The following is a 23,763-nucleotide window of genomic DNA, read 5'->3' as shown; positions in this document are numbered from 1 at the left end:
TGCAATTACAAATTTAATAAAAAGTACAACAACGAATAATACCATCACCCTATGACCATTCTAATTATATTGTATAGATTAAGGGAAAGAATGTTACGGCAAATCCAAATTCATTGAAATTCCAGGGAAATCTTTAAAAAAAGATATGAGAATATTTGATATATATCACTAAATAAACAAATTTATTCTTGTGTTTGAGAAGCATCCTTGCCCTTCTTTGGATTGCCAAGAAGAACCTTGTGGATGTGAGGAACAACACCGGCAGAAGCGATGGTGATATTGGAAAGTAATTGGTTCAATTCTTCATCGTTACGAACGGCAAGCATGATGTGACGTGGGGAAATACGTGTCTTCTTGTTATCACGAGCAGCGTTACCAGCAAGTTCAAGAACTTCGACTGTAAGATACTCGAGAACAGCGGCCATAAAGACTGGAGCACCAGCACCAACACGTTCACCATAACGTCCTTCACGGAGGAATCTGTGAAGACGACCGACAGGGAACTGAAGACCGGCACGGGATGAACGTGTCTTTGGATGTTGGCGTTCGCCATCAACGGCTGTCTTTGTAGCTGTCTTCTTAACACCTTTCTTAGCTGGCATTAATAATTAATGAATTAAATAATCCCCGCCATATGGTTCTCAAATTATACTGGGTTTAAAATGGTATTTTCGTTTATTTTCAAAAATGTCATTTTGGACCTCATATTTTTCATTGGGAAAAATAAACTGTTTCGCGGCCAAAAAGTGATCATTATTTAGAATGTCTTCCAAGAAGCCAGCATCTAAAACACCAACAGAGAAGAAGCCAGCCGTCGAGGGTGTCGATGCCGCCAATGCTGCTAAGCAAGATAAGAAGCTCCGCCACAAGAAGCGTGCTGAAACCTTCTCTTCCTACATCTTCAAGGTTCTCAAGCAGGTTCACCCAGATATCGGTATCTCTAACAAGGCTATGATGGTTATGAACTCCTTCGTTACAGATATCTTCGAGCGTATCGCTCAGGAAGGCGCTCGTCTTGTCGATATGAACGAACGTAACACACTCGGTTCCCGCGAAGTTCAGACAGCTGTTCGTCTTGTTCTTCCAGGCGATCTTGCCAAGCACGCCGTCTCAGAAGGTGGCAAGGCTGTCGCCAAGTTCAATGCTGAGTAAAATTGTTATTATACTGTTTTAATTTTACACATCTTTCCTAATGCTTATTTTTCCTAATTTTTTTAATGAATAATTTTATATTTTGGTAAATTTATGTCATTTTTCAAAAATCTTAGGGGTGTTTTCGTGGTCTTCAAAAATAAAATCAATTTGTGGTATTAATTTAGCTCGATAAATATTTAATTTTTCCAAAATTTTTTTGTTTCGAAAAAAATGAAAATATTTTTAACAATTTTATCATTCAAAATCATGAAATGCAATAAAATTTGGAAAACAAGCTGCATTCTAAACAGAAAATAAAGGAGTTTCTAAAAGATTTTTTTATGTTTCGATACACAATATACATAAATATAACAAATAATAACAAAACTAAAAATTGAAGCGCTAAAAGTCTGAGCTTTTTGAATAGTTTTGCTCATCGCTCTTCTTCTTCCTAATCATTGATGAGTCTGGCGACCTTAACCGTTTAACAATACTTTTAACGTTAACTGGTCCAATATCTAAGGTAGTCATCTTTGATCTCATTGTAGAGTCTCCCTTTAATGGCTTTGCTCTGAATGAAGTTCTTGTAACTGATCCTTCTTTAGGTTTAGCATTTTCCAGTCGTTTAACTACAATCATTGACGAATAAAGTCTTTTATCTCTTTCAGTTTCTAAATCTCTGATCTGTGTAATACCTCTTTGCCTTAAGCATTCTAATTCTCTTTGTTGTTTTGCTTCGAGTTTTGTAAAAGCCGATTTCATTGCAGCAGTTATCTTTTCTCTTGCCATTTGTGTTTCTCTCCTCTGTAATTCATCAGCTTGAGCTTTGAAGGATTTCGCATTTCTAAACTTTTTGCTAAGAGCAGCATGAGTTTCGTGCTGCCTTAGGTACAGTAATTGTGGTGATGGCTTTTGGAATGGATATAGAGTATCTGGGCTTTCCCAAACTTTCTCCAATTCTTCAAATTCCTTATCATGTTGTTGACGAAGAGCTTCTTCTCTCTTTAGTTGCTCTTGCTTAGCATTCTCAATAGCTTCGGCATATTGTTTCTTGATGTATTCATGTTTGTCTTTTGCTTTATCTAATTTTGTTTGGTTCTCTTTGATTTGAATATCGCGAGATTTCTGGAGTGGAGAGTAATCAACATATGATTCAAGGAACTTTTGTAGGTTTTCGTATTGTTCTGCTTCAGAATAATTGGAATTAATAATGCATTTTTCCATTTTTTCTTCAAGATAGTGATCCAAATCACGATTAATTGATTGGTCTGGATATTTATTCTTTTTGAGGGCACTAATTCCTTTTTCTAACTCACCCTTTGAATGCGAATATGTGTATGTCTGCTGAGAAGTACTGAAATCATTTTGCTTTGCGGGTTGAGTTGCTCTTCTAGGGGCTCTTGCACTCTCTTGAGTTGATGGCGGTGCAGTTGGAAATACATCATCATCTTCCTTTTTATTTTTCTTTTCATCTTCACCTTCTTGAATAATAACTGGGGCTGCTTCTATGTATTCCTTGAGATCCCACATTTTCTTTTGCTCGTCTTTATTTCGAGGTGGAGGTTCATGAACTTTAATCTGTGGCTCTGGTCCTTCAGGTTCATCGTCTGATGATAATATAATACTAGCCTTCCTTTTATCTTTTGGCTGAGGTTCATTCTTCTTCTCTTCAGCTAAATTATCAAATGAAACATTTGGTTCCAATTTGTTATGAATGATTGATGAAATCGGTTTTTCTTCTGTATCTTTGTTTTCTTTAGGTTCTTCTACCTTCTTTTCTGTTTGATCTGGTTCATCAACTTTCTTATTATCTTCATCTTTCTTAGCCTCCTCATTCTTTGGAACTTCTTCATTTTTCTCCTCTGATTTATCTTGGGGCTCTTGTGGTTTTGGAGATTCAGCAATTTCAAAACCAGAAGATGAAGAATCTTCAACCTTTATCTCAATATTGTCATGTTCTTCCTTTTTACTTTGTGGGATTGGAGATTGAGGTAATGTTTCGTTCATTACTACTTCTTCATCTGATGAACTTGATGATTTCTTTTTTTCTTCAGCTTTCTTTTCATCTGACTTTGTGTGTTCATTTTCTGGTATTACCTCAGCTGATTTATCATTCAGAGTGATCTCTTTCGAATCTTCGAAATCATCATCTGAAGATTTCTTGCCATCATCACTATTCTTTTCATTCTCCTTATTTTCCTCTTTTTCAGTCTTAGGAGCTTCGTTATTAGTCGATTCAAAAGAATCATCAAATTCGTTATCTGAAGATGATGAAGATTTCTTTTCATTTTCTTTGTGATCACTTTCTTCATGCTTTTCTTCTTGTTTCACAGAAGCATCTTCGTTTGGTATTTCATTTTTCTCTTCAATTTTTTCATCCTGTTTGGCAGTCGAAGCATCGTTTTCTTCTTTTTTCTCATCTGTAAGTTCTAAATTAAAATCATCGGATACTGGTTCTGCATCATTTTTTTCTGTATTTTTATTCTCTTGCTGATTATCTTGTTTTTGTTCTTTATTGTCATTACCGTTAATCAGTTTCTGTAATCCATTTTGTATTTCATTGACATTTTCTTGGATTTGCTTATCTTCATTTTCTTCTTTTGGAGGTTCAATATTCTTCATAGCTCCAATAACAGGGGCTTGATTTAATGTTAAAGTACTCATTGGAGATGGATCTGGCGTAACTATATCGTTGATATCAAATTCAAGAGAATCATTTGTTTGATCTTTTGGAAGAGATTCGATATTTTTATTTTCGCTTTCTTTTGGTTTTTCTTCTTCTTTCTTAGTTGTCTTATCTGCTTCAGTTTCGAAATCAACAAAATCGGAATCTGCATCAAAATCATTGTTATTTACGTTAGTTATCTCTTCTCCTTGATTTTTTTGCTCATTTTCTTCTTTCGAAGGACTTCCATCAAGTTTCGATATAATTGCCGCTTTCAACATTGAATTCCAATTTTTTTTAACGTACAGAGATTTTAAGTTTGAAAATTGAAATTCAGGAATTCATTCATGATAATCAGTATGAAATATCAATTGTGTCCGTGAACAACTGAAGTTTTCTTAATAATTAATAAGACTATTCGATTGATGCTCCTATCTCTTCAAAGCATTTCTTGTCAAAAATTATGGACATATTTACTTCATATGGTTCAAAGTAATATTATCTGTTTGAGACATATGTTAAATAACGATAGATAATTCAAATTATTGAATATATTTTATTTGGTAATATATCTTTTGTGGTTCCCGTTTTTTTGTGTTCCTAATGCTGGAAAATCGATTTTGTAAAGAGATTATCTATCATTTGGAAATGTTAAAATTGTGTTAAGATTTTTTTTGGAAACTACAAGAGTAGAAGATATGCTAAGGAATTTCTTTTTTGGATTTTGGTAATTGCGCCATCTGAGATTTGAAACGTAATTATTCAATAAAAAGATTTTGATAACTTAAAGAAACTTTAACTGAAATTTATCAGATGTATTTGCATATCCAAATGTATACAGATCAGCACTAGCAGTACAAATTAATAAGAGAAAGAATATCATAACATTGAATGCAGTTATAAACAAATTTATATTTACAACATATTATTAATAGCTAAAATAGATTTAATGTGTGATTAAAGTGGCATTTTGTGTATGGTAACTAAAATATATATAATACACATTGATAATCAATTTTGGTATTTTTTTTACATCAGAATAATTTATTTTTCATTTTTATTAAGGATTTATCATGTTTTATGAGTCCTTCACAAAATACGAAGATTTCATAGGATTGTATGATAGGCTCTTTCACATCAAATCAAACGAATATGTTGAAGATATTGTTAATTTAATCACTTCAATTTTAATTGCGAAGTACAAAATGCCTTTTTATGTGCTATTCAGGAGCATATTTGAAGCAATGAAATTCAACTATCGATCTATCAATCTATATGTTGAAATTCTAAACCAAATATCAACAAAATATTCATTAAAAAAATCCGATTATGTTAATAAATTTTTCAATTATTTTGATACAAAAGATAAATCCAATAAATTTAACTTAAAACAAGAACTTATTTCCTCATTCCCAAAAGAAGGTGAGATCAGTTACATGATTATGCATGACAAAATTGATGATATCAAAGAATATCTTTCCAATAATTCATTAAAGAATTTCAGAATTGAGATACCACAAGTTGGGCATTTACCACCTCTTGAAGCTTGTTGCTATTTTGGATCTGTTAACATTTTCTTTTTCCTCATTTCAATCTACAATTATGAAATCAATAAAAAATGTCTTCGATATTCTGTTATTGGAGGAAACATCAATATTATTGATGAATGCATGAAAAGCGAACAAATTGATAAAATTTGCATGAAAGATATTCTTTCATCACACAACAATAAACTCCTTGAATACGTTCTGGGAAATGATTTGTTTGACCTAAATGATGAACCTTATGACAATGGTGGCTCCCAAATTTTTAATAAAGGTTATGAGATTTATCATCAATATATCATCAAATCACAGAATTTAATGGCAGAATTTCTTCTTTACCAGATAGATGGCAATTCAATTTTTCCAAGGTGTGCTGCATTTCCTCAGTTAATTGATATCATCAAGAAGGAATATTGGAAACATCCTCCTAGAGTATTAAAATCAAAAGATGGCTTTGGACGGACAGTTCTTCATTATGCAGCAGAATATGCATGTATTGAAACAGTAAAGTTTCTTATTTCGCATGGTGTAGATATCAATATTGTGGATATGGAACATAAGACGGCTCTTCATTACGCAATAGTAAATGATAACAAAGAAATAGTAGAATATCTTATTTCTCAAAATGCAGATATATCAGCAAAAGATCCAAATGGCATGACAGTTCTACATTACACAGCAGCAAAAAACAGAAAAGAAATTGCAGAATTTCTTATTTTACACGGATCAGATATAAATGTCAAAGATAAATACGGAGAAACTCCACTTCATTCAGCAATAAGTTGGAGAAATTTTGAAATTGCAGAATTCCTAATCTCAAGTGGTGCAGATATTAATGAAAAAGATAAAGAAGGGAAAACTGCTCTTCATAATGCATACGGTAAAGAAAACTGCAAAGAAATCACTGAATTTTTAGTTTTACATGGTGCTGATATTAGGGTTGTTAAAAATATCAAAAATTAGCGTTTTGAAGACACCATGGTGTCTTATAATTTTCCCTTCCTTATTGGCGTGTAGAAATAAATGCGCCAATAGATTGAAGAAGAAGAATTGTTTTTCTCTTAATGAACTTTAATCCTTTTGATATAAGAATATTAAAAACATTAATATTATTTCGATTTCGGAAATTAAATTTCCAAATTTTTTGTCAATTTCTGAAATAACAGGATCCCGCATCCAACACGCAACAACAAAACACAAAACACACTTTTTGGTTCTTTCATCGTTTTAATCGTAATTTATGTAATACATGATTTGGATAAATTTTAAAAAATAGAACATATATTATATTCTTTTCAAAGATTCTTGCAAATCATCAAAAATAATTGTATTTTAAAAAATGATCAAATTATCCTTTCATTATTTTAAACTTAAATTAGTTTTTATGATTGGCTAAAGCAATCATATTTATTCATCATTAAATAAACAAAAAAATAATATTTGAGAGTTATTTCAAAAAAAACACATTGAATTTATTAATTTGTCTCAATTTCAGTATTATAAATTTTTATAATTTCAATATTTTGAAATACACTTTTTAATATTTCAATATTTATGATATTTCAATGTATTAAGTGGTCTCAAATTGAGCTTCTCAAATATAAGTTGGCCTATTCAAATAATAAAATTAAATAATATTTAAAATAATAAATAAAAGTGATTGAGGTCATAGCAAAACGGCTGTTTCAGTCATTAATTCTTAAAAATAAAAAGGGTAAAAACTAAATACAATGGGTAAAATTCAATAGTGTCTGTGCTATCGTTCAATTTGAAGGTGTCTTTTGAAACCGCAAGACACATTGAATTTTTGAATAGTGTATTATGGTTTGACAGACACCAATGAAAAAAATAAAATGATATTTATTTTAAATATATAAGATCCTTATATAAAATATAAATATTTTATCGTTTTATTTTCTTGTTTTAGAAATGTTTTTTATTGAAAAATCAATAAAACTAACTTCAAAATAAAATTTTTGATTTAAAGACACTATGATGACACCAGGCAAATCTTCCAAGACACCTATCGTCAGGAATCTAACAACCCTAGCTGATATCAACATTAGAGATAAAGATGGAAAAACGGCTCTTCATTATGCAGTATATCATAATGACAAAGAATTGATTGAATTTCTAATTTCGCATAATGTAGATGTTAAAATAAAAGATAATGACGGAAGAGCAGCTATAAATTATGCAAAACAGAAAGAAACAATAGAATATCTTATTTTACATGGAGCAGATATCCAGGATGTTGGAATTAATGGTAAGACTTCTCTTCACTATGCAGCCGAAAATGGGTTAATTGAATTAATTGAATATCTTATTTCACATGGAGTGGACATAAATGGTAAAGATAAATCAGGCAGAACAGCTCTTCATTATGCAACCACGTACAATAATTGCGAAGTTGCAAAGTATCTTATACAGCAAGGGGCAATTATCAATACAAAAGACGAAAATGGGAAAACTCCACTTCATTTGGCAGTGGAAAAATGTACTGAAGGTATATTAGAACTCCTAATTTCATATGGTGCTGAAATAAATGCAAAAGATAAAGAAGGAGATACTACTCTTCATTTTGCAGCAGGACAATATCATACAACAGCAGCAAAATTTCTTCTTGAACATGGAGCTTATATTAATGAGAAAGATAAAAATAATAAAACAGCTCTTCATTTAGCGACAGAGAATAATTGTCCAGAAACAGCAAAACTTCTTATTTCATTCAATGCAGATATCAATGCAAAAGATAAATCTGGAAAAACTGCACTTCATTATGCAGCCCAAAATAATTGTATAAAAACAGCAGAGCTTCTTATTTTGCGCCATGTTGATATTGATGCAAAAGATAAATTCGGACAAACTGCCCTTCAATATGCGATTCAAAACCATAATACGGAGATGAAACGATTTCTTATTTTGCATGGTGCAGAAACTAATTCTAGAGATAAAAATTATATACAAAGATTTTGGAAAATCATTTTTCGAAAGTTGATCAAGTGATTAACTCAGATATTAATTGTTCTATTAAGGATGTAATCTATTAAATTGTGCATCAAATAAATAATTATTTTTCGTTATTTTCTATATTGATTTTCTTCTTTATGTTCGTCTATTCATTATTCATGTTTACTGCCTTTCACATATTTATTTCGAGCATATAGCCATAAGGTTTCTGAAATTCTGTTGGATTCTAATATGAGCAATTAATCTATATACAAAAAAAATTAAATGAACATGAATCATATACAAAAACAAATCTTGTGGAGGTCTTCGTTCCTAATAAAAATTAATGTCTTTATTTAAGCATATTCTATTTTGTCAGTAATGCAACCATATAAGTCTAAGCAATGAATCTATTAAATAATTTTTAACATATAATAAAGATTCTTTATTCAAAATGATTTTAATTCTATTTTAAAGTAATTACTATCATATTAAAGGAAACAGAAATGAATGATTATATCAAAAATATTATCGCCCAGGAAATTCCAGCTCCGGCGAAAATGATATTTTCTTTAATAAATAAAGATTTATTCATATAAGTTAATGCCAAATTATAAATAATATTTGATATTAACTTATGAGCAACTCCATGTCAAAATGAATCTTGGCTCATTGCAATTAACCCATATCTGAGCAGTTCCGCAATCACCCCACATGAAATGATTCCATTTATCTCCTCCAATATTTAAAAATAAATCCCAACTTGGTCCTGGGCAATCATCACCTTGAGCAAAATCTGCACATCCACCAAAGAAGCAATTTGAGTTTGTACTGTCGTCTCGGAGATCCTCTAGCTCATCTTTAATCTGATCACAAATTTCATTTTCGATTTTTTCATTATGACAATATTTAAAAAGCGATTCATGATCGAAGGTATATGCTGTGGTATAGCTATCAAAAATCTCTGGTGCCGTCAACTCGCCTCTATCGATATCGTAGTATTTTAATTTTTCGATATCATCTGCGTGATAAATCTTTACATCAAGTTGATCCCCTCCATAAGGCAAGCACTCTAGGCAATAGTAAAAAACTAATAAAGCATCAGAAAGCTCGGTTGGCAATAGTCTTTGGATATTCGGAGGTAAAGATGGAACGTAAAGCTGAACTAGAAGATGTTTTTGTTCACCACATTCATCGCACAAGAATAATTCTTCTTCTGGAAGGGAAGGTGCCTTTTCATAAAACTTTGAGCACTTGATTGTATCTGTTTCACCATTGTGGCCAATAATAAAAGTTCCCATTTTAGCTTTGCCGATTTTCTCTAATCTATTCAATGCTTTTTGGGCTTCTGGAGAAAGCTTACTGGTTGCTTCAGACATGAAAGTGAAATGAAAGATAAATTATCTGAAACTGTGAAATTTTAAACCGACTTTGAAAAATCTTAAATGTATTGGTATTTTTTTCTGAGATCAATCATTTATGGCTTCAAATATTAAGTACCAACAAAAGAACTTAAGAAAAAATTGGATCAGAATACTCAACAATATTTGAATGATATTCAAATACGATAAGTGTTAGTAGAATTGGTTTATCAGAATATTCATAAAATTTCAGATGCAAAATTGAATTAGTTCACAATTTTTCTGAGGATTAAAATTTTGGCGCAAAAAAATGTATCACTTAATTATTTTTATGCTAGAAAGCCTTAATTGTATATGATATTTTTTTACTATGTTGGAAATTTAAGGAGATATTGGGTGTCTCTATCTTACCAGCTTAAGAGAATTATCCATATATATTATTATGCAAGTAAAAAAAAATATCATATCCAAAAAGATACAAGAAATTGAAATTTTACCAAGGAATGTTTTCAAAACATGGATAGCTGTATATTTTGTCATTTTTGATAGCGTTATAAAAAAAAATTATAAAATTATTTTAAAAAGTCAGACAGTTTATTATATTTATATTACACTTGACTTAATAGTGACTCACTAAGCTTTTCTCTGGAGAAGCGCTCACGACGCTTTGACCAATAACAGAAAATAATGATAGAAATGACTGAAAAAGCGATGGCAGCACAAACAACTGAGATGGTGATAATAAGTGACCTATCTAATGGGTCGCGAGGAGGTGTTCCACAAATTTTCTTATCAACAGTGACAGAAACTCCTCCAAATACTTTCTTACGGTAGAAACCAGATACAACAACTGATTTGACGTTGTTCAAATTGTAATCCAACGTTTGGTTTCCGCAATAAATTAATTTTGAAATAATTGTTGTTCCGCTAAAGGCGTCTTCAGCTATTTGTGAGATTTTAGAGATGTATAGGGTTTCAATTTCACCACAGTTGAAGAAAGAACGGCTTCTTAAGTTTGCATTTCCTAAAATTGTAACATTTTTGAGTTTACAGTTTGTAAAAGCATCTTCTCTGACTTCTGTTAGCTGCGGTGGTAATATTATCTCTGAAATACTGCTGTTTTCGAAGCAGTGGAATGGCAATCTGTAAACATTACCAATATCTACACTTTTAAGCTTCGGACAGCGTGAGAAACAATATGTATCTAGCTCAGGATTACTTGTAATGATGATTTCTTCAATTCCGCTGTCTTGGAAAATAAATCTGTAAATATTACTAAGTTTATGGCCGAATTTAACTGATTTCAAGCTTGTACAGTTTGTAAATACGTAGTTTTCGATGACAACAAGGTTATCATTGAATTTTACCGTTTCCAAACTGATACAATTTGAAAAAGCTCTTTCGCTGATGGTTCCCGTGTTAGATCCGAGTACAACTGTCTTCAAATCAACGCAATTATTGAAGCAATCGTCAGGAATTGTTAATAAATTATCGGGAATCGTAATTTCAACGAGACCTGTGCCATAAAACACAGACCATTCCATTTCGGATATCTCAGGGAGCGATATATGCTTCAAAGAAGTGCAATAAGAGAATGCCCAGGAACATATCAAATCAATTGAACCTTTAAACGTCACTTTTTGAAGTTTTTCGCAATAGGAGAATGCGGAACCGTCAATTACCTTGACGCTAGAAGGTATTACGATTTCGGATAATTTCGAACAGTAAGCAAACGCCAAACTACCAATATTGGTGAGTGAATTCGGCAATTCTACGGTTGTCAAGCTCGTGCAATAAACAAAAGTGTTATTCATTATTTTAACTGGGCCATGAAAAATAATTTTTTCAAGACTTGAACATCCTTGGAATAAACCGTATCCGATCTCTTCTACATTACTTGGGAGTTCGATTGACTTCAGTCCTGTGCAACTCTGGAAAACTCCTGGCCTCAATGATTTGATTTTTGAATTAAACTTAATCGTTGTCAATTTTGAACAACCTTTGAATGCTTGGTTACCGATATCGGATAAGTCATCGTTCATTTCGATGATTTCCAGGCCTGAATCTGAAAATGCTTTTTCTTTTATGGATTTTAAGCTGGAAGGAAGCCTTATTTTACTCAGATGTTTGCAGTTAGTGAACGCGAATTGTTCTATTTCAACTACAGTGTCCGGTAAGATAACTTCGGTTAAATTCGTATTCGATGAGCAAAAGAATGGGTCAATTGTTTTAATATTACACTCAATCTCTAATTTTTCAAGATTTGAACATTTGTAGAATAATGTGGAGCTGAAATTTTTAACGGATTTCGGAATTTTGAATTGTTTTATTTTATTCATGTTAATAAAGCAATGGTGCTCTATTGATTCGACTGTACTTGGTATAGGAAGTTCTTCTAGAGCCGATGAAGCAAAAGCATAATATTGAAATACTTTCACGTTTGGATGTAATGAAAGCTTGGTTTCTGCTGGTGGATACATAACAAGAGTTGTGTAATCTTCTTTGTAAACAGCACCATTGTAAAATTGATAGTATGTTTCGCTCGTGATTTTTATTGTTGTAAGATTTGGACAATTGGAGAAAGATGCTGCTGAAATATCGATATTATCTCCATCAAAAATAACTGTAATCAAGGACTTGCATTCTTCAAAAGCTAAATCTTTAATTTCTTCTAGTTCTTGTGGAAATTCAATTGTTTCAAAGGAACACGATTGAAAAGCATTCTCATAAATTCTTCTAAGTGATAATGGAAAATGTATTTCTGTTAGATTTATACAGTTGGCAAAACTTCTCGATTTTATATCAGTCACATTTGAAATTATTACTACTTTTGCTATACATACCATATCACTAAAACAGTCTGATTCTAGTGTTTTAATTTTTCCTTCGATATAAAGCTCTTCAAACCAACGATTTTTTGCATTTTGGTCTATATCATATTTTGAGATACTATCATCTTCTGGTGTTGTTCCATTTATTGTTAGACGGTTGCCGGTGAAGTTGAAATCGAGAGATCTCGCATTATTAAGGAGTAAAAGGAAAAACATAAAACGAATCAAATTTTTGTCAAATTGCCACTACAAGAACGATGAAGATTTCAGATAATGTATCAATATTTCCATTGTAAAAAAAAAAAAAAAAAAAAAGGTATTGGGGCTTCCAGGGCTGCGCCCCTCTAGCCCCCTGAAGATGTTTAGTATGCAATGAAGTCTAAAATGAGGTTTTTTTTGGGTAAAGCGGGCTTCCCAGGCACTTCGTGCCTTCTAGCCCTAAAAATTTTTGAAAGTCGTTGCTGTTGACTTTTCGGTAGAGGACTCAAAATAGTAGAACTATGTCCGGACAAGTAAGGGTCTATCGTCGCTACGTCACCAGGTCCCTCGGTCCCTCGGTCCCTCGGTTAAACGAACTTCTCTGAAAAAATGAGACAACATGACATTTTGACAACAGTCCAGGAAGTCTTAACAAGATAGGATGGTTATTTTACAAAACCGACAAGACCTTAACCGAGTAGTTTTCATGTTTTGTCACTTTTCTGTAGCTTTTCAGGGAAAAAACATTTTTATTAAATATAAAATGAATTTTACAAAACCACCGTTACCCTTCTTTGGAAATAAGAGTAGATGTAAAGATATTCTATTGAGAGAACTTAAGAAACTACCGAATGGTCTAACATTTGTAGATTTGTTCGGTGGAAGTTTCTATATATCTCATTTGTGCCATACTGTATTTCCTGACTCAAAGATTATATGCAATGACTTCGACAACTATATGAACCGTCTCAAACATATACCAGACACTAACAAAATATTGAGTGAGTTGAAAGAAAAGATACCTATAGGTAAGATGGAACGTATACCATTAGATAAGAAAAATACTGTCAGAGAGGTTTTGAAAAAAGCAGAGTATATTGACTGGGATAGTATATCTTCTAGACTATTGTATAGTGGTTCTATAAGAGTTCATGACATTGAAACACTTATGTCAAACGTTTTATATCTTAACTATACAAAGGTTTTCAAAGAGAACATAGAAAAATATACTGAGGGTATAGAGTTTGTGAGATGTCGTTGGACAGAGTTGTATGAAAAATATAAAAACAAGGAAAATGTTTTCTTTATAGTAGACCCGCCGTTCTATAACACATACGATTTTCAATACCAAGTAGACTGGACTTTGAGAGACTCTTTAGAAACTTTAGACGTTTTACATAACCATCCATGCTTTTACTTTACATCCGATAAAAGTGGTTTGGAAAGTGTCATGAGATGGTTAGAGGATATACATGACTATGATTTTAGATACGATAAGATAGAATATGAGAGAGGTCCTATAAACCGGAAAAAGTGTCATAACAAAGAAATTTTATTGGTAAGTAAATGTGGTTTGAAATAGGACTACTTGTTTTAGGTTTTTTCCATTGTGTCATTTACTTATTTGACGTGGCAGAAAGATATAGAGAATATGAAGATGAACCAATACCAGCAAATGTTCAGCATATGTACTCGTAAGAGATATTTTTATCTAATATTAAAATGGACGCACAGAACTTAGCGAATGCACAGCAACCTGGACAACCAAACCCAGAGAATATTCCAAATGAAGTTAGAATACAAACTGCAATGGCAAACTATGGTCAGGTGCCAACAGATGTACAAATGCAAACTGCCATGTCAAATGACGCTGCGTTAGGCTTACCACCATGGTATGCAAATATGAGATGGAAAGAGTTTTATACAAACCCTGAAGTGGGATATAAACAACTCTATGCAGATGACGCGAACACAGGAGTTGACCCAGAGTATGTTTTCTACCAGAGGAGAAATAGAATGTATGAGCTCCAGTTAAAAAATGCTATGGAACTCAGAAGGAAACGTAAGAGACTAGGCGGACATTAGATTTTTACATATAGTAAAATGGGTTTCTTTGGAAGAATAGGAAACTTCTTTCGAAATGTTGGAAGAGGTATATGGAATGGAATAAAAACCGTAGGAAGAGGAATTTGGAACGGAGTCAAAAATATTGGTAAAAGAGTAGGTCAATTTGTTGGTATTATACCTAAAGACCCTGAACCAGAAGAACAAGCTCCTGTTATACAACAGCCTGAACCTGCACCACAGTCTAGTTGGCAACCAAATCCAACACCTCAACCGTATTAAAATTATATTTTTACCGTTTGATAGTAGTTGTATATGAGACTAAGTTCTAAGTAAAACGCATGGTATAATGGAACTATTCTCTTTCTTCCATCTGTTGTAAACCATACTTGAAAGTCTGAAATACTTCCACTTGGTGGTTCATATAGCTTTGTAGGTTTTTCGTAAAAGTCATTTGCCAAGCATAAAAAAGAGTTTTGTGCACCAGAAAATGAAGCATGAACTATAATAGCATCTGAGTCGAAAACATTTTCATATGTTCCATTAGGGTTTTCGACTTCATAAAAGTTCGGGTGTACTGGATATTCTGCAGGCTGATTTAACATCCTCAAAAATCTATACCATGCCAAGTTGTTATATTTTGTAGAAATATAAACGTCTTCTCCAAGGTCTTCTATTCTATCGATTTTAACAGTTGCATTTTTCCTGTCATAAACAATATCGAGATGGTACTCTCCTTCGTCAATGTTAAACTGGTTTGCATATTCGAGATAGATATCGTTTATTTTTTCTTGAAAAGCTTGAAGAGTTGTTTCTAAGTTTACAAGCAAACTAACTTGTAAAAGTTTTCCCTGTTCAAATTTCTCATACGTACGTTTTTCTTTGTTATAGTATCGAATTTCAAAAGCGACCGTAAATGGGAAACCATGTATGGCTTCTGAAATGAACTTCATTCTACGAAAGCCAATAGCTTTTGTGACAGATGGGTCTCTTAGCCATCTTAGTGGGTAGTCAAAACGATAGCCTTCATGCTTTACGGTCTCTGTCTCAAACTTTTGACCGACATTCGTAAAAAGTTCATCTAATGGTTTAGTTGTAGCAACTCTTGAATTTTCTTTTTCTATTGAAAGCATATTTTATCTAGAATAAAAATGTCGAAAGAAACAGCGTCTATGAGAGAAATACAACACAACCGACAACTCATTTTGCAAGCTCTAAATAAGAACACAACAAACTTTTCAAACTATTCTAAGATATCTGAGTCATTGAAAGAAGGAAACTTAAAACTGACGATAAACCCAATGACAGATGAGTTTCTGTTTCAAGACAGTAAGAACCATACTGTCTGTGTAAATCCAACAAAAGGAACTTTAAACGAGAAGCCTATAGATGAACTTCTTTTGAAAGCAGATATTGACAACAAAGCTGACAAAGAATATGTCATTGAAAAAGTTCAAGAAGAACATGACAGAGCAGATGCAACATATGCAACGAAAGAACATACTCATCCTGAACTAGCAGACAAAACATATGTTGACAATAAAATGTCAAGTGAAGTGACAAGAGCTGACAAAGAATATTCTAAAAAGACTCATACACATACCATTGCAAATATTACAAACTTACAAGAAACCTTAAACAGTAAAAGTGACGTTGGACATACACATTCTATATCTGAAATAACAGACTTAAACGTTAGCCTTGAAAAGAAAGCTGACAAAACATATGTCAACAGTGAGTTAGAGGAGAAAGTAGATAGGGGTTGTATGGCTAGTGCGTTAGTGAAGAAGGCAGATAAGGAATATGTGGATGAAAAAGATGAAAAAATTAAAGAAATGGTTGAATGGTACCATGAACGGACATCGAAGATTTTAGAAGGTAAAGCCAATACAGGGTGGGTTTCAGGATGTTTAGACCTTAAAGCCGACAAAGAAACTGTAGATATGTTGACACAAACGGTTTCAAGTCATACCAGAGGTTTAATGGAAGATGGACAACAGTTGAAAGAGCTTGAGAAAGGTGTTACAGAGTTAAGGAATACAAAAGCAGACTCGACATGGATAACTGGATATGTAGATGCAACAAAAGAGTATATTTTCGCATGGACAGAAGGAACATACCCACAAAAATATCATAGACATAGCATCTCTGACGTAAATGAACTTGAAGAAAAGTTATATAAAAAAGCAGACAAAACAGAGCTTCAAACGTTAAAGACAGAAATACTTCAAACAGTATATCCTATAGGTTCTATTTACACGTCAATGAACTCTACCAGACCAGAAGTAGTACTTGGTCTCGGAACTTGGACTCAAATAGTCGACAGGTTTTTGTATTGTGCAAACTCTTCAAAGGAAACAGGTGGAAGTAAAACGATTTCAGGTGAAAACTACCTGCACACAGTCACTACATAATTTAACTACATCTGAAGCAGGTTGGCATAAGCATAGATATTGGGATTGGTCAGGAATGACAAAAGGTAAAGGATATGATGTTAAAGACGACGTTAAGTTTGCTATAAATTGTTACTGGGATGACACTCAGGGAGGAGGAACCATACACATCGCGTTTCAGGATATTCGGAAACAACGGGACAGAGTAAAGACTACATGCCACCTTACATGACAGTTTACGCATGGTATAGAAATGCTTAGTCGTCATTTTCAACTTCTTTAGCATATTCGTCAGGAGTTGTCTTATATTTGTTAGGAACTGTCTTTGAAAGTATACCACCTTGAACCTTAACAAGTTTGAAACGAGGTCTGACAATAGTAGTTTTATCTTCTGCTTGCAGTCTGTACATTTTGCCATGTTTGCCTAAAACTTCATAATATTCTCTTGTATACTTTCTTCTATTTTTACGAACACGAATGTGAGTACCTGTCGAGTTCCCATTGTTGTCATAGTCAATAGTATTTTCATATGGGTCGCGTTTAGGTATTTCTATTTTTACTTTGTCACCTTTCTTAAGTTTGAAGCCTGGCATTCTTTCTTGTTTGTCTCTTTTGACTAAACTATTAAATATATAGTCTTTCTCTAAGTCGGGGTTGTTTTTCATTTCTTCGGGGGAGTGGTTTCCCAAACCTTTTTGTTTACGGCTATTGTAAATATTTAAAACTTGTCTCATCTTTGCCATGGAGAAGTGTCTATACTTGTCGTCATATGACATTTCATCTACCTCACCACCTTGTGGTTGATTTAAGTCTCTTAAGATTTTTATACAACTGTCAATGACACCAAGAGCAGAATGGTTTTGGTCGACAATGAAATATTGGTTTACATTTTTTGAACGCAGATAGTTTTTAATATCGTCTGATTTGAAAGAACTTTCACAGTCAGATGTCAGTTTTGTTGGATGGTATTTGTCAACGAATATTGTCAAAGCAGTTTTCACATCTAAAATATTTTTGGACCATAATGGTATGGCTTCACAGTATCTTGTGTTTTGACCGACAAATATTAGCCAGTATGGTGGTCCATCTTCTCTATACCTCGGAATGTTTTCCAAGATATCCATAAACCAAGCATTTGGTGTTGAACTAAAGATTTTTACCATGAGTGCTTTCTTTGTCGCTTTAGAAACATACGGGTCCTTGTTTGAATTCGTCATTTTTAACCCATAAGAAATGGGTTTATTTGGCGCATTAGCAGGAGTCGCATCTAGATTTTTACCCGCAGTGGGAACACTAGCCAGAGGTGCATTTGGAATTGGAAGGAAGATTTTGAGTACATTAGGTATACTGAAAGAGAAAGCACAACCTATTATACAAACTGTACAGAAAGGTTGGGAGGTAGCACGAGATGCAGCAAATCTTATTCCAAATCCTGAAACAAGAGGAAAAGTTCAAGGATGGATGGACAATGTAGGAAGACAAGCAGGAAACTACTATAACAAAGCAAATGACTACTATAACCAAGCAGGCACTATGGACCAAGGTGAAAGATTCTTTAACAGAGGATATAACCATGCACAACAGTGGGTAAACAACAACCAACCTCAACCGCCTCAAACGTGGGGAATGTAAATTTTTTACTGAGATGAAATGAACAATACAGCATTGAGACAAATGGGCTCAAGATGGATTTGTCGGCTTCCAGCAGTTACACAACCACGTGTTTGTCAAGTTCTTCCTATACCTCAGGAAGTTTTAGACCGACTTAAAAAACCTAAACAACCAGTTGAAAACAAACCAAACTAAAATTTTTTACTGAGATGAAATGACCGAAGAAGTTGAAACGGTAGATTTGACACCACAAACAAAAAGTTCAGAACCATTGTCAAAACCTGTCAAAGAACTTACAGATGAAGAGAAAAATTCAATAATAGAAAGTGTGAGGTCTGGAAATACAAACCCTAACTACAAAGTCACTTTTCATAAAATGGAACGGCAAGTATCTCAAAAAAGAAACAGACTCTCACAAATAAAATATTGAAGTCTGAAGGAATTTTCGAGACAACAGATGGAAAAGTTTACTTCACTGACCAACAGTTCATTATAGAACATCTCATTGACTTAGAGTCGAAATATTCTAAACTTTACAACAAACACAAAAAGTTGAAAGGAAAAAAAAACAGATGGCATATGATATTTATGAAGATGTTGACGACACAACTGTTCAAGCAAGTGAGGTAAAGTCAAATGAACCGAAAAGTGACGAAAAACCAATAGAAGAAGGGGAGCCAAAAACTGAAGAAAAACCAAAACCAAAGGTTAGTTTTCAAACTAAACCAAGCCAACCTTCATTAGCTGGTATGGGTTGGCGTCAAAGACTTATGGTAGCAGGTGGTTACGTAAAGTAAAGAAAAAACATTTTTTTTATTTTTATAAAAATGCCCCCGTATAGAATGGATAGAAGGTCTGCTAGAATAAAAGCAGAGTTAGAAAGATATGGTTGGAGAGTTTCAAAGAAGTTTAAATATAGGAAGGGAAGACCCATAAAAGTCTATGACAAATTGTCTGGTCTTCGCTACGAGATGGACTTAGAAACAGCGCGCGCCAATTATCCAAACAGACTAGAGAGGTTAGAAGAAGAGCGTCTTATGGACATGCCTTTCGATGTTAATGAACCTCAAGTTGAAGGACACGACGGCTTTGCCAGATTCTACTGGAAACATGACGAACAATTGTATCCTTTGAGGAGGAAAAAAGGTAGTGCAGAGGATGGTCATGCTCCCATGGAAAGAACAAGATATGCATATGAAAAGTATCGTGAGGTTAGAAGTAAAATTACTTCTGGTCGAACCTTTACAGTAAACTTTGACGAAGGAAAGAACAAAGAAGGCTTCATGGGTGTACTTGCTGCCATTCAAGACGGAAATAAGAAAGGATACAATCTCAGACTAACCGTAACAGATTTAGATGGTCATATATACTACTCACATGGCAATGTCACAACAGCCGCAATGCTTCTTGACGCTTTCAAGACTACAAAGAGAGAACAAATGGTTGACTCCGACTCAGACATTTTGAATGCAATTGAAGGAATTGCAAGCGTGAAGTTTGAATGGTACCAATCTAACCCTCAAGCAGTCAGACAACATGCTGGATACTTCCCGTTCATAAACAAGTCTGACATTAACTTAACCAGGTATGGAATTTACAATTCAATTGAAAAAATTGTCAATGAACCTTGTATTCTTACATGTCTCAGGAACTCTGGTCTTGTTACAGATGAGAAGATGAAGTATCTTGAGTCATGTGTGAAGACAAGATACATTCTTAGAAGTCAATTGACAAAGATTGCACCGTTGGCAAATGTGAATATCCGAGTTAACATTCCGACTGAGAAAGGTTCTTCGCACGATGACTATGTTATTGACTTCAAATTGCCATGGTTGAAGATTGTACTTGTCCACAACCACTTCATGTTGAACGAAAGTCTTACAAACCCATTGTTCGGAAAAGGTAAGTGCAACATTGTCAGAGCTGTTAACATTCTTTTCGAGAAAGGTTTGTTGGAACCAATTCCAGATGACAAGCTGACAGAAACTTTTGTACCAAAAGACGAAACAAACTTTTCATTGTTGGTAAGACCAAAAATTGTTCCAGACAAAGTTCTAGCACAGAAGAAGTACACAGCTCCAAAAGGAGTTGGATTGTTCGGATACCAACCTGAACCAGAAGAACTTCCAATGAGGTTGCAAGAACTTCAAGATGCTATAAACAAACTTCCATTGAGACATCCAATCGACGTCAAATTGTATTGGAGAGCTTCTGAGTTAGGTCAGAAGGTTTTATATGAAACAGGTTGCTTCGACGATGTTTATGAGATAACAGGCGAGGTTTCTCAAAAGATAAGAGACTCACTTGAATTTCCACGAACCGGACCCATTGGATGCGATAAGTTCGACTCATATGAAAAAATATACTATGTCGACCTTAACGCTGCATACATGAGGTTCGTCCAATATATTCCGACTGGAATTCCAAACGAAGATGGAGAGTTCCCAGGAAAGAACTATACAGTTGGAAAAGTCATACAACAACTGTATGATATTAGGAAAGCTTCAAATCCCAAACTTGCAATGACACTCAAATTGCTTATGAACTCGACATGGGGGTATTCCATTAAAAAACCTCAAAAGATGAAGAGTAAACACTATGAGAAGGTCGACAACTTTGTTGAAAGGTTTTCTCCTTTTGTTTTGAAGTACGAGTTCACCGAAGGTCAAAATGGCTTAGTAACCACAGTAAAACCTATTGTCGAACATTGGTCTTATCCTCAGTTCGCAAAGGCAGTCCTTGACAACTACAATGAGTTCTTCTCCGATGTCAAATCCAAAGTGAAGGTATACTACGAGAACATTGACGCACTCATGACGAACGAGGAAGGGTATAACAAACTCATTGAAATGGGTTTAGTCGGTGAGAAGATGGGCCTTTTTAAGCTAGATAAGGTATTTTCCGAAGTTCATGTAATATCCAAGCGCAAGTACTGGGGTGTACTTGAAGACGGGACAGAAATAAAACATTGTATGAAATAAAACATTGCATGAAATAGTAAAACATTTTTTAAAACATTTTTTAAAACATTTTTTCAAAAAAATATTTTTTTTATTTTATTTGAAATGTACGCTGAGTTTGTTGAAGAAGACCGTTGGGAAACTTGTTTGTTAGATGAGAAATATGAAATTCACTGTTGTGAGTCATTTGAAGTCAGAAACAAAAAGACAAAAAGAGTTTTAAGCGAATGGGAGCGAAATGACGGATATGCTACTATGAAGATGGGTGGAAAAAACTATTTTAAACATATTGTCATTGCAACTCATTTTATACCGAACCCTAACAATTTACCTTTTGTAGACCATATAAACCGTATAAGAAACGACAATAGACTTGAAAACTTGCGTTGGGTCACTTGTTCTGAAAACAGTAAGAACATAGGCAAAATTGGAGATATTGTATTCGAATTTGTCGACGAACTAGAAGATGAAACAATTGAAATTACAGACTATGGCAAGCATACGTTTGAGTTTTACTACTATAGCGAAGAACAAGACTCTTTCTACTTTTATACCGGCGTAAACTATAGGAAATTACAAGTATATTTTACTAAGGAAGGCTATGCTTATGTAAACACTAGAGATACAGATGGAAAATGCGTTAAAATACTTCTTAACAAATTCAAGAAGCTATATGGCATACCATTTTAAAACATTTTTAAAACAGTATATTTTTACATATATAAAATGCTTCAGGTTGAAAAACAAAGAACAAAAGTAGCAGATACAAAACCGTTAGACTATATCTTTACAAACGCTGGTAGGACTATATCAGATGAAGAAATTTCATCCCGTACATATAGATTTGACTATCCAGTTCGTTGGCTTCAAAGTCCTTCAGATGCAAAGGCAATAGGATTTAGAAGAGTTTTGTTTTCAAATAGAACTAACGCGTTTATGTTCGCAGTATATTTTCACGGTCAGTATAAAGGCTCTGATGGTCTAATAGAAAGATTTGACGAAATGAAAATCTTTACAATTCGTTCAGACGAAAGTCTTGAGAAAACTCTAAATGACTTTCAAACTCAAATAAACAAATACTACTGGGAATTTCAAGAAAAATACCACTCTTTACTAAATGGAACATACTATCTGAAACTAGAATACGACAAGATGAATTCCACAGTTTCATTTCAAAGGATTGAAAATAACCCTCCAAGAGATACGGAGTTTTTATATTGGGGGGTGGACAAACGTTCTTGGGCACAATTTCTTCGGTTACTAAACCAGAACGAACCATTGCCACCTGACGGTCCGTTTAAATTTATACTCCCACCAACAGATTTGACAGTTTATAGAAACGTGTTCGATCCTCAAAATGTCATGTGTCATGCAAGTTTCAGTTCAAGCAACAACAGTTTTCTTTGTATCGGTAAGGACTTTTATGACTTTGCTTCTAAATTCTACGAACCACCTAGTAACAGTTTCTCTGACTTTCAAGTCTGGTTCACAACAAACGGTGTGCAGCATATTATACCTTTGTACTATGACTTTTATCTCGAATTGTCTTTCATATACAACTACGGAAAAGTGCTGAAAAAGTACTGAAAAATATATTTTAGATCTCACCAGGTCCCTCGGTCCCCAGGTCATTTTAACTTCTCTGAAAAAGTGTGACAACATGACATTTAGACAACAACACAGGAGATAGATTTCATCATCTAATTTCTCATGAATTTCATCGTAAATGTTTTGTCAAGACTTCTTCATCGTATTCTTTCACCCGTTGAATTTTGTATAAAAAAGCAACCGCCGGAATTCCGGCGGTTGGTATATTCTTCACAAAATGCTTGTTTTGTTGAGACTTCATCGTATATGTTTTGTTGAGACTTTCATCGTACATGTTTTGTCAAGACTTTCATCGTACATGTTTTGTCAAGACTTTCATCGTACATGTTTTGTCAAGACTTTCATCGTATATGTTTTGTATAAAAAAAGCACCTGCCGGAATTCCGGCGGGTGGTATATTCTTCACGAAATGCTTGTTTTGAGGTCGAGCCATTTTTGGCTCCACCGTAGAAAACACACAAAACTCATTTTTTCGGCAAAAATATATTTTAGGCGAACCAGGTCCCTCGGTCCCTCGGTCCCTCGGTCAACTAACATCTTTTTGAAAATGGTGACAACATGACATTTTGACAACAACACAGGAAATATACTTCTTCGTATATGTTTTGTCAAGACTTTCATCGTACATGTTTTGTCAAGACTTTCATCGTACATGTTTTGTCAA

The 23,763-nt window shown here is 33.7% G+C and overlaps 16 protein-coding genes and 1 pseudogene across 17 annotated transcripts, besides 1 other annotated feature; 11 read left to right on the top strand and 6 right to left on the bottom strand.

Moving 5' to 3' along the window:
• Positions 1-157: 157 nt before the first annotated feature.
• TVAGG3_0221660 (histone H2A) lies at positions 158-602 on the bottom strand (the record flags this gene model as incomplete). Its single annotated transcript, XM_001310364.2, has 1 exon — positions 183-602. The coding sequence occupies one exon, from the start codon at positions 600-602 to the stop codon at positions 183-185; it is 420 nt and encodes a 139-aa protein (XP_001310365.1).
• A 146-nt stretch (positions 603-748) lies between these two features.
• TVAGG3_0221650 (histone H2B) lies at positions 749-1,329 on the top strand (the record flags this gene model as incomplete). Its single annotated transcript, XM_001310363.2, has 1 exon — positions 763-1,152. The coding sequence occupies one exon, from the start codon at positions 763-765 to the stop codon at positions 1,150-1,152; it is 390 nt and encodes a 129-aa protein (XP_001310364.1).
• A 171-nt stretch (positions 1,330-1,500) lies between these two features.
• TVAGG3_0221640 (uncharacterized protein) lies at positions 1,501-4,098 on the bottom strand (the record flags this gene model as incomplete). The annotated part of the gene is made up of 1 exon (XM_001310362.1): positions 1,537-4,080. One exon carries the CDS (start codon positions 4,078-4,080, stop codon positions 1,537-1,539), a length of 2,544 nt encoding a protein of 847 aa, XP_001310363.1.
• A 1,143-nt stretch (positions 4,099-5,241) lies between these two features.
• TVAGG3_0221630 (proteasome regulatory particle assembly) lies at positions 5,242-6,306 on the top strand (the record flags this gene model as incomplete). Its single annotated transcript, XM_001310361.1, has 1 exon — positions 5,242-6,306. The coding sequence occupies one exon, from the start codon at positions 5,242-5,244 to the stop codon at positions 6,304-6,306; it is 1,065 nt and encodes a 354-aa protein (XP_001310362.1).
• An 864-nt stretch (positions 6,307-7,170) lies between these two features.
• On the top strand, positions 7,171-8,386 carry TVAGG3_0221620 (cyclin-dependent kinase inhibitor 2C-related family; the record flags this gene model as incomplete). Its single annotated transcript, XM_001310360.2, has 1 exon — positions 7,339-8,349. One exon carries the CDS (start codon positions 7,339-7,341, stop codon positions 8,347-8,349), a length of 1,011 nt encoding a protein of 336 aa, XP_001310361.1.
• A 242-nt stretch (positions 8,387-8,628) lies between these two features.
• TVAGG3_0221610 (uncharacterized protein) lies at positions 8,629-9,686 on the bottom strand (the record flags this gene model as incomplete). Its single annotated transcript, XM_001310359.2, has 1 exon — positions 8,928-9,671. The coding sequence occupies one exon, from the start codon at positions 9,669-9,671 to the stop codon at positions 8,928-8,930; it is 744 nt and encodes a 247-aa protein (XP_001310360.1).
• Positions 9,687-10,242: 556 nt separating this feature from the next.
• TVAGG3_0221600 (leucine-rich repeats (6 copies)-containing protein) lies at positions 10,243-12,708 on the bottom strand (the record flags this gene model as incomplete). Its single annotated transcript, XM_001310358.1, has 1 exon — positions 10,262-12,700. One exon carries the CDS (start codon positions 12,698-12,700, stop codon positions 10,262-10,264), a length of 2,439 nt encoding a protein of 812 aa, XP_001310359.1.
• A 57-nt stretch (positions 12,709-12,765) lies between these two features.
• Positions 12,766-23,763: part of a mobile genetic element that runs on past the window's edge.
• On the top strand, positions 13,227-13,864 carry TVAGG3_0221590 (phage tail repeat-like family; the record flags this gene model as incomplete). Its single annotated transcript, XM_051226980.1, has 1 exon — positions 13,227-13,864. A coding segment is annotated over one exon (638 nt), but the record flags the coding sequence as incomplete, so codon positions are not given.
• Positions 14,186-14,548, top strand: TVAGG3_0221580 (uncharacterized protein; the record flags this gene model as incomplete). Its single annotated transcript, XM_051226979.1, has 1 exon — positions 14,186-14,548. The coding sequence occupies one exon, from the start codon at positions 14,186-14,188 to the stop codon at positions 14,546-14,548; it is 363 nt and encodes a 120-aa protein (XP_051111965.1).
• On the top strand, positions 14,567-14,809 carry TVAGG3_0221570 (serine threonine-protein phosphatase family; the record flags this gene model as incomplete). The annotated part of the gene is made up of 1 exon (XM_051226978.1): positions 14,567-14,809. One exon carries the CDS (start codon positions 14,567-14,569, stop codon positions 14,807-14,809), a length of 243 nt encoding a protein of 80 aa, XP_051111964.1.
• Positions 14,812-15,624, bottom strand: TVAGG3_0221560 (uncharacterized protein; the record flags this gene model as incomplete). The annotated part of the gene is made up of 1 exon (XM_051226977.1): positions 14,812-15,624. A coding segment is annotated over one exon (813 nt), but the record flags the coding sequence as incomplete, so codon positions are not given.
• On the top strand, positions 15,679-16,842 carry TVAGG3_0221550 (phage tail repeat-like family; the record flags this gene model as incomplete). Its single annotated transcript, XM_001299891.2, has 1 exon — positions 15,679-16,842. A coding segment is annotated over one exon (1,164 nt), but the record flags the coding sequence as incomplete, so codon positions are not given.
• TVAGG3_0221540 (uncharacterized protein) lies at positions 17,178-17,663 on the bottom strand (the record flags this gene model as incomplete). The annotated part of the gene is made up of 1 exon (XM_051226976.1): positions 17,178-17,663. The coding sequence occupies one exon, from the start codon at positions 17,661-17,663 to the stop codon at positions 17,178-17,180; it is 486 nt and encodes a 161-aa protein (XP_051111962.1).
• Positions 18,571-18,726, top strand: TVAGG3_0221530 (uncharacterized protein; the record flags this gene model as incomplete). Its single annotated transcript, XM_051226975.1, has 1 exon — positions 18,571-18,726. The coding sequence occupies one exon, from the start codon at positions 18,571-18,573 to the stop codon at positions 18,724-18,726; it is 156 nt and encodes a 51-aa protein (XP_051111961.1).
• On the top strand, positions 18,746-19,328 carry TVAGG3_0221520 (annotated as a pseudogene). Its single transcript has one exon. A coding segment is annotated over exon 1 (583 nt).
• On the top strand, positions 19,374-21,512 carry TVAGG3_0221510 (DNA/RNA polymerases family; the record flags this gene model as incomplete). The annotated part of the gene is made up of 1 exon (XM_051226974.1): positions 19,374-21,512. One exon carries the CDS (start codon positions 19,374-19,376, stop codon positions 21,510-21,512), a length of 2,139 nt encoding a protein of 712 aa, XP_051111960.1.
• TVAGG3_0221500 (His-Me finger endonucleases family) lies at positions 21,597-22,181 on the top strand (the record flags this gene model as incomplete). Its single annotated transcript, XM_051226973.1, has 1 exon — positions 21,597-22,181. The coding sequence occupies one exon, from the start codon at positions 21,597-21,599 to the stop codon at positions 22,179-22,181; it is 585 nt and encodes a 194-aa protein (XP_051111959.1).

The sequence above is a fragment of the Trichomonas vaginalis genome, chromosome IV (assembly GCF_026262505.1).
Source record: "Trichomonas vaginalis G3 chromosome IV, whole genome shotgun sequence".
Classification (NCBI taxonomy): Eukaryota; Parabasalia; order Trichomonadida; family Trichomonadidae; genus Trichomonas; species Trichomonas vaginalis.
The sequence above is the reverse complement of the archived record's forward strand: the minus strand, read 5'-3'. Positions and strand labels throughout refer to the sequence as shown.